This window comes from Malaclemys terrapin, chromosome 1, assembly GCF_027887155.1.
Source record: "Malaclemys terrapin pileata isolate rMalTer1 chromosome 1, rMalTer1.hap1, whole genome shotgun sequence".
Lineage (NCBI taxonomy): Eukaryota > Metazoa > Chordata > Testudines > Emydidae > Malaclemys > Malaclemys terrapin.
The window spans coordinates 341,840,163-341,855,686 of record NC_071505.1 but is presented as its reverse complement, the minus strand read 5'-3'; the positions used below and the strand labels follow the sequence as shown (position 1 = coordinate 341,855,686).

At 42.0% G+C, this 15,524-nt stretch overlaps 1 protein-coding gene across 1 annotated transcript in view; it reads left to right on the top strand.

The window, feature by feature from the left end:
• C2CD3 (C2 domain containing 3 centriole elongation regulator) overlaps window positions 1-15,524 on the top strand; it is an 81,448-nt gene that overhangs the window by 19,617 nt on the left and 46,307 nt on the right. Inside the window, exons 14-22 of the mRNA XM_054015884.1 lie at window positions 1,323-1,790; window positions 2,855-3,006; window positions 4,727-4,970; window positions 6,023-6,206; window positions 7,130-7,313; window positions 9,600-9,772; window positions 12,155-12,278; window positions 13,579-13,847; window positions 15,125-15,214. Of these exons, the coding sequence (XP_053871859.1) occupies window positions 1,323-1,790; window positions 2,855-3,006; window positions 4,727-4,970; window positions 6,023-6,206; window positions 7,130-7,313; window positions 9,600-9,772; window positions 12,155-12,278; window positions 13,579-13,847; window positions 15,125-15,214 (1,888 nt within the window). The remainder of the gene's footprint in view (window positions 1-1,322; window positions 1,791-2,854; window positions 3,007-4,726; window positions 4,971-6,022; window positions 6,207-7,129; window positions 7,314-9,599; window positions 9,773-12,154; window positions 12,279-13,578; window positions 13,848-15,124; window positions 15,215-15,524) is intronic.

Genomic DNA, 15,524 nt, shown 5'->3' with positions numbered 1-15,524 from the left:
GTTATATTTTGGTGGCTGAATATCTTTTTCTCTTTTTTTGTCTTAACTTTGATGCCACATCTTAAAGCTGGAGGTTTTTGGGTACAGTAGAGTAGAACCCCGATATATATTTTACAAAGGCTTTAGGGAGACACCTGTAACTTTCTTAAAATCAGGAGTTCTAATTGTAGTTCCCCTGAGTACAGTGTAGAACCATCCAGTTCAGGGGAAGGGAAGGAGGAGGCGTCTACCTGGGAATTTCAGCCCTATAGAGCTGGGGAATCCCTGGGGAATCTAAGCAAAGGTTGGTTCGGTTACTTTTGTAGTCCACCAGAATGGCAAGTTTTTTCTGTTATAAGGCTTGAAAAACCCACTGACCAGGGTGAGTGGGCAGATCCCCTTCTCCAAAGAGCAGGGGAAGCTATGGAGCAGAGTGGCCAGGGAACTGATCTACTTGCCACTTAGATTGAGGCTGTTGTGTATGGGCTGAGTTAGTGAATGGAAGGATAAGCATGACTGTGCTGGTTACAAGGGAGAATGGGATAGTGTGAGAAAGGAGAAGAAGGGATGGATGGAGGAATGGATGAGAAAGGAGGAATAGAATGGAGAGGGGGGGCATGCAGTGGATTGTGCAAATGACAGGAAAGAGAGAGAATGCAGCCTGAGGAGGGAGAGATTTGGAGACAAGTAAAATGAATGGGGAAATCAGTGGTGAAGGAGGAAGAGACAGAGAACAGGAGGAAAGGAAGGAGTGTAGAAAGAGGTGCCTTAAATGAAGGGGGGAAGAAATAAAGGGAAGGAAATACTACAGAACAGAAACATTAAACTGGAATAGTCTTGAAAGATGAAGACAAAGACAAAGATACCGTAGCAGGAGAGGAGAAAAATGAATGGAAGAGATAGGAAGAGAGAAGGAAGTACAAATGAAAGGGAGGAATTCAATGCCAAAGTATTATTATCAAATAATGCTATATAATGTGGACAAAAATCATGTATAGACACGTCCAGATAAAGTGCCCAATGGGAGGTAGTATTTTTTTTACCTTGGCTAGTTGGTGTCAAGTAAATTTTCAAGCTGTATTATTGTATACGTTTGAAATTGTAGAGGTTTTCTTCATTTAGGGTGAAACTTTATTTAGCAAATCTTTCTGTAGGATTTCTTAGAGTAAGGGTTGAGATTCATGATCAACATACATCCATAAATGAGCTTTTAGGGTTTGGGAAGGAAAATTAATGCAGCTGTTGAACCAAGTATGCTATATATTTCTGACTGGCTATTGCTGGGCCTGTCCTTCATAGCGGGCAGATTTTCTGATGAAATATTTTCTCCTTATATAATGCAGGTATCATTGGAGCTTGCAGCTGACAACAAAGACTTTACCAGTGCCAATGCCAGGTCAGCTAGTACTGTCCAGCAAGCCCCAGTTTATGCCATCAGAAGTCCAGGGATTAAGTTACAAGAAGCTGACAGAAATGTTATACATGCAAAAAGCCCTCGACTTTTGAAAGAAAGCAACCAGGAATCCTCAAAGAGAACAGAAGTCCCCAGAACAGGGGCGCTGCGGTCACCACCATCCATGCCATTGTCTGCGTCCCGTAACCTGATGACAGAAATCAATGCATCGGAAGAGGATGGATTATTATTGCATGTATTGTTAATGGTGCCTGATGGAAAGGATTTTATTGCTGGAGACTCTGGAATCCATGGTTCCTGTAATGTGTATTTAAACTGCAAACTATTCAGCACAGAGGAGGCAACAAGATCTGCTGTCATGTGGGGTACAACACAACCTGCCTTTAGCTTTTCTCAGGCAAGTCACACACCTCTCCTGTTATGCTGTCTAAATTGCATATTCCTATGAGGGGCAAACTTTTTCCCAAGCCCAAGTTTTTATCTTAATACAAGCCATAGGGACTTCTCTGACTCTCTCTCTCTCTGATGTATTAAAGTGCTCTTATTACTACTTTGGTCATACCACAAACCATGAAATACAGTGAGTGTGTCCGGGAATTGCCCAAACAGTAAACAAGACCTTTAAAATACCAGAGGAAAGTAGGCAAGGAAGTCCATATATAATAAAGCAAGGAAAAGAAGGCAACTACTCTGTGGGAAGGGAAAGAGATGCTTAGAATGTTGTGTCCAATGCTGTATGGTTGGAGGGATGACTTCATGTCTTTATAATCCTGTATTTCTTTTATCTTCGTATACTATATACGTTAGTCAGCACAAAAGCTAGAGTTAATGCAATGTTAAGGGATAGAAGCCTCAGCCAGGAAATTCCAAAATTTTAGACTTCTGTTGTTACACAAACTCAGCCATGTTTCACATACTGTTGTATTTACATCATTTTGACCAAACTGTTATAGCAAAAATCCCCCCCCCCTTTTTTTTCCCCCCTTGGGTTTTTCTTCTTTAAAAATATCAGGAATGTCAAATCCGTTTTCCCCAGTTTTATTGCAGGATTCATTGGGAGTCTTAGAGATGTGAATTGTGGGAGTCCTCAGGCCTTAATTGAAGTTATGTCTTTCAATGAAAGCACATCAAAGACCTATTTTTATCCCAAGTCACTACACTGGTAATTTATGATAAATAGGTGTTACGCTCCCCTTCACATGCCCCCCCGCCAAATAGTTTAAAACAATCTGAATAAAAATCACTTGCCATCTCAATCACACCTTTTTTTGCATGGTACGTTTTCTAATTCTAACAAAACTGGGTAGACAAGCCTGAACTCCAACTAACAGCATTCAGACCAATAGGGAAATCGTCCTCTGTTAAAACAGAATACTTTGTGTTTGACAAACAGCTTCCCCTTCTGTTTTAATGCAGTTTGCTTCATTTGCTAGTTGTGCAGTAAACTCTCTCCCATATTAGGTGATGCCTATTTCATTAACTCCCAAACATCTGGAGAGACTCAAGAACAATGTAATGGTTATTGAAGCCTGGAACAAGATGCGAACCCCCGGATGCGACAGACTACTAGGATTGGTGAAGCTTCCTCTGCATCAGTTTTACATGTCATTCAAGTAAACAGGCTCTTGAACTTTTTGTTCTGTTTTTGACCAGAGTGTGGGCTATGTGCTGACCAGTGGCAGGGGAAAGAAAGGGAACGTATGTCCTTTACAGCAGCTTGCAGCAAGAGTCTGCCCTGCATTGTAGGATTCAAGACTAGAGGGCCAGACTCTAAAACATGTGTCCTTGGTCAGACTGGAAAGGCTTTGTCAACAGTGCAAAATGTCTGATCCATATTATTGTTAAACTATATTCTCCATTGGAACTTTGCTAAAGTAGCATTGGCATTAAGCCCCCCATCCTGCAATCAGATCCTTGGAGGTGGATTCAGAAGTCTGTGCAAAGCCCACTTCAAAGGGGCCCTACATGGGTGCAGGAGTCTGCCATAGCTGATGACTGCAAGGTCAGGCCCTAGATTTGTATCAAGAAAATCTACAAGACAAGCAACAGTGGTCCCACTGATGTTCACTAATGTGAAATGTATGACTTTCGCTGCTTTAAATCCACCATTTGCACAGCACTGTTGTGATGCAGAAACAAGAGGTTAACCAGTGAACAGCCCCTAGAAATGAAGACAGCTGCAGTGCTGTCCAACTAAACCAGCTTAACTCATCCTGTTTGTAAGAAAATATGTCTGTAGCAGTTTAACCTGACCATTCTCAAATAGCAAGCCATGTTCATAGTTATCATTAGTTACATTGGATTCAAATAGAAATTGGTATGTGCGCTATAAACAATATTCAGTGCCTTCCACTTGTTTCAATCTGTCCTTTCCCAAACTGGGACTGAAATAAGCAAGTGATCTTATCCGTAAGACTATCAGGGAAATGTCAGTTTACATAGCACAGGTTAGTGCTTCTAACATAAAAATATTGTCTGAATAGCTCAACTTTTAGTTGTAATTGCCTCATTATCAGGTGGTCTATCCTGAACATTTCTTTTTTCCTCTTTTGTTCAGGGTTTTGGTTCCCTCCTTCCTTCCTTAATTTAATGACAACTTTTTTCAAGCAATACCTGCCTAAAGTGATTTAAAATTGATCAAAATAAGGACACAAATTATATAATTTTTATTTCAAGTTACTGGTTCCTGACATTTCAGTCAAATTAAACAGAGGAGCAAATCAGTTAGTGCCTCAGTTAGGTGGAAGATGCTTTATTATTCAATTCAGTGCACGTTAGACACTGGGATTTATCAAGAAGTAAATACATGTTGCTATGTCTTCCAACTACTACCACGAAAGGCCTTGATGTTTCTGTGGAACACTCCACTGTCACCCATCTTTTTGTTCTTTTTCAGTGTTTTTTAACTAGTAAAATCATACACTCGATGATTGTTTTTGTAGTCTAGTGGCAGTATGTTGTGCTCCTAAATGAGGATCTTTGGACAGGTCCCTAACCCTCATCCTTCATTTGCTGGGCTGGCAGTAGCTGAGAGCACTTTACCTCATTTCCTAGAGATCAGTGCTCGCTAGCTGGTGAAGGTTGTTTCTCCTATCCACCAGAAGGGGGAATCAGTATAATATGAAGTCCAAAGGTTGGGGACGGGGGGGGGGGGAAGCAGGTCTCCTTATCTGTGATGGGTCATTGTAAGACCAAAGCGTTTTGTTTTAAAAAAAAAATAAAATAAAGGTAATTGGCTTGTCTTATTGCATTGAGGGCTTTAGGTGAAATGAGTTGCATCTAAATACATAATACCCTAGTAGCTTGTTCTGATGCCTGCTTTTTCCTCTCCAGAGACCCCAAGATTTCTCGCCTGCTGCTTCAAGCTCAGTATCCAGTGGTTGCAGTGGACAGCTATATGTCAGTGATAGATGTTTTTACAGGCAATAAAAACGGGAGCCTAAGGGTCATTCTGGCAATGGGTTCAGCTGATCAAATAGTGGCACTGCAGAGACTAAAAAATGAAGAAGGAACTGTACCTCCCATCATGCAGCGGCCTCCCCACTCTCTGGATCCTCCCCCTGCGAGTCACTCAATGGTATGCTCCCATAACTACTGTTTTGGCTTTTAGAGACTAATTACATAAGAATGGCCATAGTGGGTCAGACCAAAGGTCCATCTTGCCCAGTATCCTGTCTTCCGACAGTGGCCAATCTCACCTTGTTCCGTTTATCTTTGATAAACCAGGGGTCCCTCATCTTTATTTTTTGTCAGAGCCCATCTTACAGTAGATAGTCACGTTGTCACCCCTCATTCCAAGCAATGGCACAATTGCTGTATCTATACTTTACTTTTTTTCCTGTCCTTTCCCTCCTCCCCTTTTTTGTCTCTCCATTCCCTTTTATCCCATTCTCTTGTTTTTTTCCTCTTTTTCTTTTTTTCCTTCGTTTTAATTTATTGTTGCTTCCCCCACCTGCACGCTCACTACCAGGAAACCATATTTTTGTGTCCGTTGGTGGTTCTCTTGGGCCTGGACATGTACTCTTGCAGCTACACGGCGTTGTGAGAGGAGACGCATGTACCTTGGGCTGGTGAACTGCTTTTTTGAGCTTGTAGCCCTGTATGTATCTGATGCTTTGTCCAGCTGTATTATGGACCACGTGCCTCAGGAGTAGGGAGGGAAGGAGAACGTAAAGAAGCTGCCCACAACAGCATATTTGAAGTGGAAATCAGAGCAGATCCAGGGTCATATAGCTTCCCCCCACACCAGTGCTGACCCTCTCCTATATCCCCACTGCATCCATCTAGATTAGAATTGTCTGTAGTGTCCATCATTATGATGTCTAAGCCCTGACCCTCTGCACCATGTGCACCTAACACAAGTCTGGTATTCTCCCAGGGGACTCACCCCTGAGTTTGGGAAAGACTTGTATGAACAGTTAGAGTTGGGGGGAGGCGTGTTTCTCATTTTCTAAACAAAAGTTGCTACCATGTTTTAAATGTTTATATAAACTATAGAGGAAATGACTCAATGCAATTTCAGTGTCAGGGTGATGAAGCTCATCTTCTCATTCCTTTAGGAATGTAGCTCTTGTACACTCTCGCCAAGGTGCTTCTTTTGTTCACAGGAATTCCCTTTATCTTATTTAGCAGTTGGAGAGAGAAGGGGAAGGACTGATGGAGCATGCATTTGAGATTCATGTGGAGAAGGTTAAAGGGCTCACTCCCCTACAGTCCACAGTCTGGGGAGAGGCTGATTGTTATGTGCAGTACTATTTTCCAGTTCAGGAGCCTGACTCCAGTGTGTTACAAGGGATTGAATTATATGAAAATGGTAAGTTTGGTTTGTGATCGGACTTTGTTTAAAGCATTGCTTTAGCTAAGCGTTGTTTGTTTCTGTTCTAGCTCCCTGGGTACAGTGTCTGTATCTCTGTGCTTCCCTGATATGGCTAGTGCAGCAGAAAGACAATGTACAGCTAACTTTGGGTCAGCTCAACAAACTAAAAGCTGCACCCTTTGAGGTAGATGGTAAGACTCCCATTGATTTTCAATAAAAGGTATCTGGTCTTATGTCCATTGATTTTAGCACCTTTCACCTAAAGATCCGAAAGCGCTTTATAAACTTTGACATCCTGCAAAGATATCAGCATGTGCTTAATTTACACACTGAGTAATCCATTGATTTCAATGCAGGCTTCACATGCATAAGACTTTGTAGGAAAAAGTCCATAAACTGACTTAGACTATATAGGGCTTATTTCACTTCTGCGATAGCTGAAATATGGCACTTGCTTTAACTGAAACATTATACAACGTCTTAAGACTGAATGATGTATGCAGTTGAAACTGCGGGGGAATTTTAAGTATATATAATTCCTGAAGGGGGAATTGGGACAGGATACCTGGGTTAATCTCTCTTCTCTTGCTAAAAGAGCCATGGGCTAGTGCTTCTGGCAGTCAGAGGTTTAGGGTTGTTAGTGCTTTGTACCTCTGATTTCTATCTCATCCAAAAGACAGCACTTCCCACAGCACGCTGCTGTGGAATTAGTTCAGTGCTACTTTTGAATCACCAGCACTACATTCTGTAGCATCCAGGTATTTCTTTGAGAGTTCCCTGGGGCGAGAGTTTGGACAATGAGCTTTTAAGCAATATCACATTAGGTTGTTTTCAGATTACAATCTGAGTGCTTGCCATCTTGTTCCTTGGATATATAAAGTTGGGATCAAATATTTAACTGGCTTTGTTTGACTTTGTAGGCGTTAGGTTAAAGCCTTTCCGCTCAGCGACTACTTTGTGCATCCCTGATCCCATTTTTAATGATGAACATCATCATTCCCTGTTGGTACCTGCTGATGTCCCAGTACAGAGGCTCCTGCTCAGTGCATTCTCTCCACAAGGATTAGCAGGAGGAGGAGGAATCCAGTTTGAAATCTGGTGCAGGTACAGAATAAAGATCCATTTCCTCACCACTCAGAAAACAGTGAGACTAGAGGAGTGACTAACAGGGAAAATCTCTTGCCAAGAATAAATTAGTGATGTCACTATGGAGTATGCATTTTATTCCTCTGAAAGATTGCGTTTAGAGAGAGATTTTTTTATCTGATTTTTTTCCAGAAACACCGATTACCTGACTCTGACATCACTGGGAAATTGTACTTTCACTTTATAACTAGTTTAATCATCTGTGCGTTGGGTTTAAATAATCCGGGTGTCCTTAGGTTCCATTTCTTAATAAAGTGCCATGTGTGTTGTTTTATGCTGCTGTTTTACTGTTTCTTTCCACTGAGCCAATGAGTTTTAGGAAACTCTGGTGTGAATGTTTGCATATGGTGAGTTTTGTCTTCTGTGCATCTCACACACTGTATGACCCTCTACTGCTCATCAGTCTGAAGAAAATGCTTGGCTAATACATGAGCTTTGCTGCAGCAAACTCAGGCTTTTGTGAGCCAACTGAGTGTGTAATGGAGCCAAGGACCCTTCACTGCAAGCGTCCTGTGGCCTTTCTCCAAGTTTCAAATCTAGAAACTGTCAAGAAGAACCTATCAGTAGATCCCCATTGTTGGCGCAATGCTCAGGCACAGAGACTGCTAGGTGCCAGACAGAATAGGTCTTTCTGTAAGGGGAGGGATAGCTCAGTGGTTTGAGCATTGGCCTGCTAAACCCAGGGTTGTGAGTTCAATCCTTGAGGGGGCCACTTAGGGATCTGGGGCAAAATCAGTACTTGGTCCTGCTAATGAAGGCAGGGGGCTGGACTCGATGACCTTTCAAGGTCCCTTCCAGTTCTAGGAGATAGGATATCTCCATTATTATTATTATTATTATTATTAAAATCAGCACCTCAAGAATATATCCAGAAGCAGATGGGAAGCCAGCACAGAAGAACAGATACAATGTCCCTGTGACAGTGTGGATTGCTAACCACGCAAAGATTGTTACTTTCTCCATCAGCTGAATTTTCAGTTGACAGGACCTGGCACAACTTTATAATAATTACCACTTCATCCAGCCTCATTCAGACACTCATACTTAGGGCCCTACCAAATTCATGGCCATGAAAAACGCATCACTGACTGTGAAATCTGGTCTTTTGTGTGCTTTTACCCTATACTATACAGATTTCACAGGGGAGACCAGCATTTCTCAAATTGGGGGTCCTGACCCAAAAGGGAGTTGCAGGGGGATCACAAGGTTATTTTAAGGGGGTCACAGTATTGCCAATCTTACTTCTGCGCTGCCTTCAGAGCTAGGCGACCAGAGAGCGGTGGCTCTTTGCTGGGCGCCCAGCCAGCAGCAGTGCAGAAGTAAGGGTGGCAATACCATACCAGGCCACCCTTACTTCTATGGTGCTGCTGGTGGTGGCTCTGCCTTCAGAGCTGGGCTCCTGACCAGCAGCTGCCGCTCTCCAGCCGCCCAGCTCTGACGGCAGTGCCGCTGCCAGCAGCAGTGCAGAAGTAAGGGTAGCAGTACCGCAACCCCCGCTAAAATAACCTTGCGCGTCCACAAACACACACACAACTCCTTTTTGGGTCAGGACCCCTACAATTACAACACCACAAAATTTCAGATTTAAATAGCGGAAATCATGAAATTTATGATTTTTAAAATCTTATGACTGTGAAATTGACCAAAGTGGACCATGAATTTGATAGGGCCCTACTCCTACTGAAAGCACAGTTAAGTGTGTGCCTGTGTGGTTACCTTTCTCCTGACTTGATCATTATTCACTAAATGGAATGCATTGGCTTTAAAACTGTAGTTCATAGCTATAGAGCACAGTTAAAACTGTCTAGTCGTTATTTTCAAATCTTCTTTATTGCTGGTAAACTGGTGCTCCGAGAACAAACTTCATGGTATTGTTACTGATTTTAAATCCTTTTTCATTGTCTTGCATCAGGCTGTCTTAGTAATTTACATACATTTTATTGTTTGGTCTATTTTGTGCTAGTCCATTCTCTTGTTTTTCTTTTAGATTCCAGTTTTTAGTTGAAATATTGATAGGTGACCTTCTGTGCCTGTCACATCAGTACAGCTGTAGAACTATCATCTCTATAGAGTATTTGGAGTATTCACCTTTTTGTGAAATTGCCCTTGTGTGGGTTTCTCTAAATATGGCAAAGTATCTGAAGATGTGTGAATTAAAGCTGACCAGTATTCAATCTGGAGAGCCAGTAATCACTACAGCTTGACCCAAATGTCATGGTTGATGTGTCTATGTGTCTTGCGCAGGTACTATTATCCTAATGTCCGAGATCAGATGGTTGCAAAAGGGACCTTGCCGTTGTCACGCCTGTGTGCCATGGTAACCATGCAACACCGCGAAGAAGTAGGGATACAGACCTTTACTCTGCCTTTAGTCCCAAGAACCGAATGCTCAGAAGAACTTCGTCCACGATCCTCAGGTAAGTGAAGACATTCTTTTCTTTTAAAAAGTGAAGTGTGTGTATCCACTACCAAGGAGAACAAGAGAAACTCACCTTGATTGAAGCCTAATAATAATCCAGCATGTTGGTCCTACCAGTCCAAAATGTCAAACTCACTGTTGGAAATCAATGGCAAAACTTCCACGGACTTCAGTGGGTGTAGGGTTGGACATATATTGTATTTACTTACTAGAAAATTGTTTGAATGAGCCAGCCCTGGGCCTACCATGTCTCACTGCCACATGAGTCTCCAGTTTGGTCTCCACTTTTCAGACCAGAGGGAGGAGGGAATTGAAGCAATAGGCTTAGCCTACTGAGTGGGAAGGAACCTTTCCACCCTGCAGAGGTTCTTCCAGATGATGCAAAAGTAGCACTGAAGAGGCTTTTAGGGAAATCCTTTTAGGACTCTTCAGTCAGAACAAAGGCTGGCATAACAGACAGGCTCAGTGGTATCTTAGTACATCAGGTGTCATCCTAAGGGGGTGACAGGTTGCCCCCCTTAGGATGCCACCTGATGTACTGAGATACCACTGAGGCTGTCTATTATGCCAGCCTTTTTTACCTGTCTTGCTGAGCCCAGCTATTCTATTAAGCCTCCTCCAGCACACACACACACACACACACACACAGCCACACACACACACACACAGCCACACACACACACACACAGCCACACACACACACGGCCACACCAAACTGCAGAATGAAACAGACACTGAGATCAGTTCTGTGAAGGCTCAGCTTAAGGGACTTGCCCCCAGCACTCAGATGTCCACCTCCCTTGGGGTGCAGATCCAAAGGTATATTATGAAATCCACCTCCTCCCTCAATGTGGAGGAAGGTATGCACAGCCTCTTATCACCCCTTTCAATTATGAATTGTACACTGAGTTATATTATAAACAAGAAATAAGTTCATTAACTACAAAAGGTGAATTTTAAGTGACTATAAGAGATAATAGAACAAAACAGATTATTGAGCAAATAAAACAAAGTATGCAAGCTAAGCTCAATCTACTTAAGAAACAGGTTACACAATGTAATTTCTTACCCTAAATGTTATTTTAGGCAGGTTGCAAAGTTTCTGTGGTTCAGAGTTCCAGTTATATTTCTTTTCAGACTGGACCCCTGTCTCAGTCTGGACTCCTCCCCTGCCTTCCCTTCAGGTGGCTTTAGCAGCCTTTCTTCTTTGGCAGACAGGCCATGGAGCGGAGGAGTCCCATTTGCCTTCCTCCCCACCCTTAAATAGGATTTCCATAAGGCGGGAATCCTCTGTTTCCCAAACTTGGCCCCCCTCTCCTCTTAGTGGAAAATTACAAGAAGTCCCAGATAATGTTTAGTATCAGGTGACAAGACCACCTGACCTACTAGTGTCAGTTACATCCCCGGATGCCTCCCAGGAGGGAGAGAGATCAGTATCTTCATGGTTTTGTCGTCCCTTCCTGATGGCTCATCACCTTTGATGGCTTGTCGTCTGGTGGTGTTTTCCCAATACACACCCAGTTGTGATTGTTACACAGTCCATATTCCTAACTTTAGATACAGAAATGATACAGGCATACAAATTGGATAATCACATTCAGTAAATTATAACCTTTCCAATGATATCTTACAAGACCCATCTTGCATAAAGTACATCTCAGTTATGTCATATCCATATCATAAGCATATTTCCATAAAGAATATGGAGTGCAACGTCACAGTTGTGATATGGAGTCTGAGAGGAGTAAACCGCAAGAATAAAGGAGGGGGATTCTTGGAGGGAGTGACCAAGGAAAAAACCACAGAGGCTTACTGGTATGGAGGAGTGAGCTTGCAGAACATATACTTGCATTGGCAAAAGGGAATCTGATAACTTTGAGAGTATTGTAGAAGTTAAAATCTTCAGAGGATTTTATATTTCATTTTACTCCCACCCCCCTGTTTTTAAGCAACTGTCTGATATAATCACAACATCTTGGTATCATATAAGTGAGGTATCATAATGAATTCACACAAAAGGGCAGAGTTAAGGTTGTGCAGATGCAACCTTAACTTTCATTTCATAGATTCATACATTTGAATGTCAGAAGGAGCCATTAGGATTATCTAGATGGACCTCCTGGATAACACAGGCTGTAGAATTTCACACGGTAACTCCTGTATCAAGGCAATAACTGGTGGTTGAACAAAAGTGCATCTAGACATTCAATCCTGACTTATTTTAATTCTTAACCATACAACAATAATGCTGCCTTTTCATAGATTTTTTTTTTTTTGGTATGAAATTATTTGCTTACATTAATAGAATAAATCTTGGTTAACATTGGCTGTAATTTAAAAAACAACAACAGATGGAGGTTTTGTTTTTTTTTTAATCCAGGCTTGCTTGATGTGAGTGTGAGGTACAGACATTCACTGAAAACAGCAGGGGGAGTAATAGCTGCTCGAGCCATTTCTATTTCTGTACAAATACACAGAGCAGCTGGTTTGCAAGCAGCAGCCAGGTAAGATCGAATTTGAAGACAAGATTTTCTCTTAACATAACTTGGGGGGGGAGGGAGAATGTGCCATGGTGGTGGAACAAATTGTCACTCATTCATCTTTCATCTGTGGAGATCTAGATTCAAATGTTCAGTTCAGAAGTGAAGATAACTATGAAAAGAACATCAGTGACTATTTCTGTCCACCAAACCATTGGAGAGTTTAGTACATTTTGCTCGTGAGAGGCCTAGAACTGAAATAACAGGCAGTGGTGTAGTTCCAGTCTGTGGTGCAAAGCTGGGTTAGGGAGGAAGCTTGTACAATACCTGCTTATAACAGATGTGGCCCTGGCCGTTCCTTTCGGCCCCTCACTTTACTGAACAGAGCTAAATTCAGCCACAATTTTTACAGTAGAAAAGACTTTGTGTTAAAGGGAAAAGAGATTATGCCAACCTTTGTGCTTTGGACCCTCTTCTCATTGGTTGGGATTTTGCATGACCGCACATAAACAAAATGAATTAGTGAACTACACACTCCTTTTTAAAGAAATGCTACTTTAAGAGAGCTGAATGGCCTGAAGGTTCGTCTCAGCAGGCAAGTTTAGTGCATTTTAGAAGGAAGGGTTAAAACAGAGTAGTCAGCTCTTTAAGGACAGGAGTGGTTCCCAGCACTCCTGAGCGATGTCCTTTGGCCTATTCTCTGAGCAGCATTGATGGGCTCCTCAATCAGGCCCTGATTCAAAGCCATTGGACAGACTCCCTTTGACTTCAGTGAGCTTTGGATCAGCTAATCGAAGTCTTCCAGGAGTTTTGGTCTTGCTCTTTGCTTCCTTCTGTAGCAGCTGCTCTGAGGAGTGTTCCTGCTGCCTCCTTTACGAAAGGAGATATTCTGGTAGCCCTTGTGGACCTAATTTTCAGAGGTGCTGAGCACCTGCCGTTCCAGCTGTAGTCACTGGTGCGAGCAGTGGTAGGGGCACTAGTATAGACAGGCCACAGCAGTTTTGGCCACCATTTCATTACTGATCATAGTAGGTCTAGATAAAAAAGCTGAAAATTGTCAGCAGCCAGTCTACACTAGAATTCCTGCCTTTACTAGCCCTGATGGAGCTGCTGCAGTGCTAGATCAAGGATGGGAGATTCCCAAAAAGTCTCTATGTAAACAAGACCTGAGAGCACAGATTGAATCCACTGTTTTGTTCTCATCGTTGTGCAGCTAGGGTTAAAAACCCCTTCATTTTGGTGGCATGCGTATGTACTTCTAACTAGATTACTTGTAAGCACACTTGGTGTGTCTCCCTATCTTTTTTTTCCTTATTATATGAAGAGCTGTGGCAGAAAAGAACCCTTCACTTCAATCCAGTGCAGAAGTGGGAGTTAATGCCTATGTGTCTATGCACCTCTCCTTCCTACCTGAGGGGGAGAAGCGCACCACCCGAGCTGTGGCTCGAACTTTCTGCCCGGAGTTTGATCACCACACGGAGTTCCCATGTAACCTCGTCATCCAGAGAAGCAGCGGAGAAGCATGTTGTCTGGGGGAGCTCTTGCAGTCTGCACAGATAGTCTTCTGCATCTACCACCAGAGCATCAAGTCGGGTAAACAAAAATGAGTAGGAATCCTAGGGGGCTATTGCTAATGGTGTTATTGACATTAGCTTCTCAGGTATAGGACACACAGTGAATATTCAGTATAACTGAAATTTAGGTAAATGTAATTATTCCAGTTATACTTCGGCCAAGCCCTTGGGGCTAATAGCTAATATTTCAAGGGGATTTTCAGCGACTACAGGTGATCAGGATGTCAATTTTACATCTCATCCAAAAGAAGGTAATACAACAGTGATGCTGTTCTGCACTTACATAGCACCTTTCATATGAGGATTTCAGGACACATTACAAAGGCACATTAGCCTTATTACTCCCATTTTATAGATGAGGAAACAAGAGAAGGAAATTAAGTGACTTGCTTAAAGTCCAGCAACGATATTACCTCACCCACCTTGTCTCTCTAATATCCTGGGACCAGCACAGCTACAACAACACCGCATTCCTCCTGAAACATCAGTATTATTTCCTGCAGCCCCCTGGGTTTCCCCTGGAGATTTCCCACTGAACTAATGACATTGCCTGACCTTGCTTAGATTGAAATGTGATGAGATCACAGCCTGAAATGGTAACTTTTTGTAGAGAAGGTTACAGATTATTTCTAAAAGAGGAAGATAGGTTTCAAAAGCAGTATTAAGTATAATTGTTTACCTCATCTTTAAATGGATTAATTGATTTCCCTCCAGCTGCATTAAGGCACCAGTATCTTAAAAATAGTATGCAATTTTATGATGGCAACTTTTTCTGTTGTCTCAATATAGTGGCAACATCGTCAAGCTTTTTATAGCATTATGTTGTAGAATATTCTAATACAATTTAATTAAAGATATATCAGCCTTCAGTGATAGGAAAAAAAAAATTAACTCTTGGCATGAGTTAGCTACTCAGTTACTCTGTAGACAGTACTGTAGCTCTTTGATGCTTATTTTAGAGCCTGTTGGTAGTGGAAGTGCTCCCTAGAACGCTCCCAGAACGCAACAGTGCTGGAGCACACATCCTATAAGTAGAGTGCACTGCCTGTGCATTTCCAATGACTGCGTGGTTATTTACTCCACTGTTTTTCATTCTGAATTTGGCCAATATGCGTTGTGCCTCCTTGGTGGACTTTCACATTTCTTTTTTTCATGGAGGGAAGTATATGCCAATATTATGACCCTAGATCTCTACTAACAAAATGATATAGCTCTCATTAGGAGACCAATACTTGTGCATGTTTTAAATCAATCCCAGCTTGATGTGTCTGGATATCTTTGATTTTGATTCTACAGCCAGTGGTTTAATGAAAACTCAAACATCAGGAGACTACCTGCTGGGAACTGTCAGGGTGCCAACCAAAGACCTGTTGATCAAAAGATCAGGTAAAGTGGAAATGCTATACTACTGACATTATCCATATAAACAGTACTTCGGTAGTAACATACTGTATTGCTTATGTGGGTTACGTGTTTTGCTTCCTATTTTCTGAAGCCAAAGTTCTCTCATAAGCATTAGGGGTTTTTTTTATTAAAGATTCCTTATTAAAATCACATTTAACTGAAGTTCATTGGAGATCATCTGTTGGGGTATGCTATGATCTGCTAGGTAGCCCATGTGAAAAAGAGAGATGTTGGGAATAGTTATTATATTAAACTATGAATACATGTTGCACAGCTCTTTGTGCACGTCTGA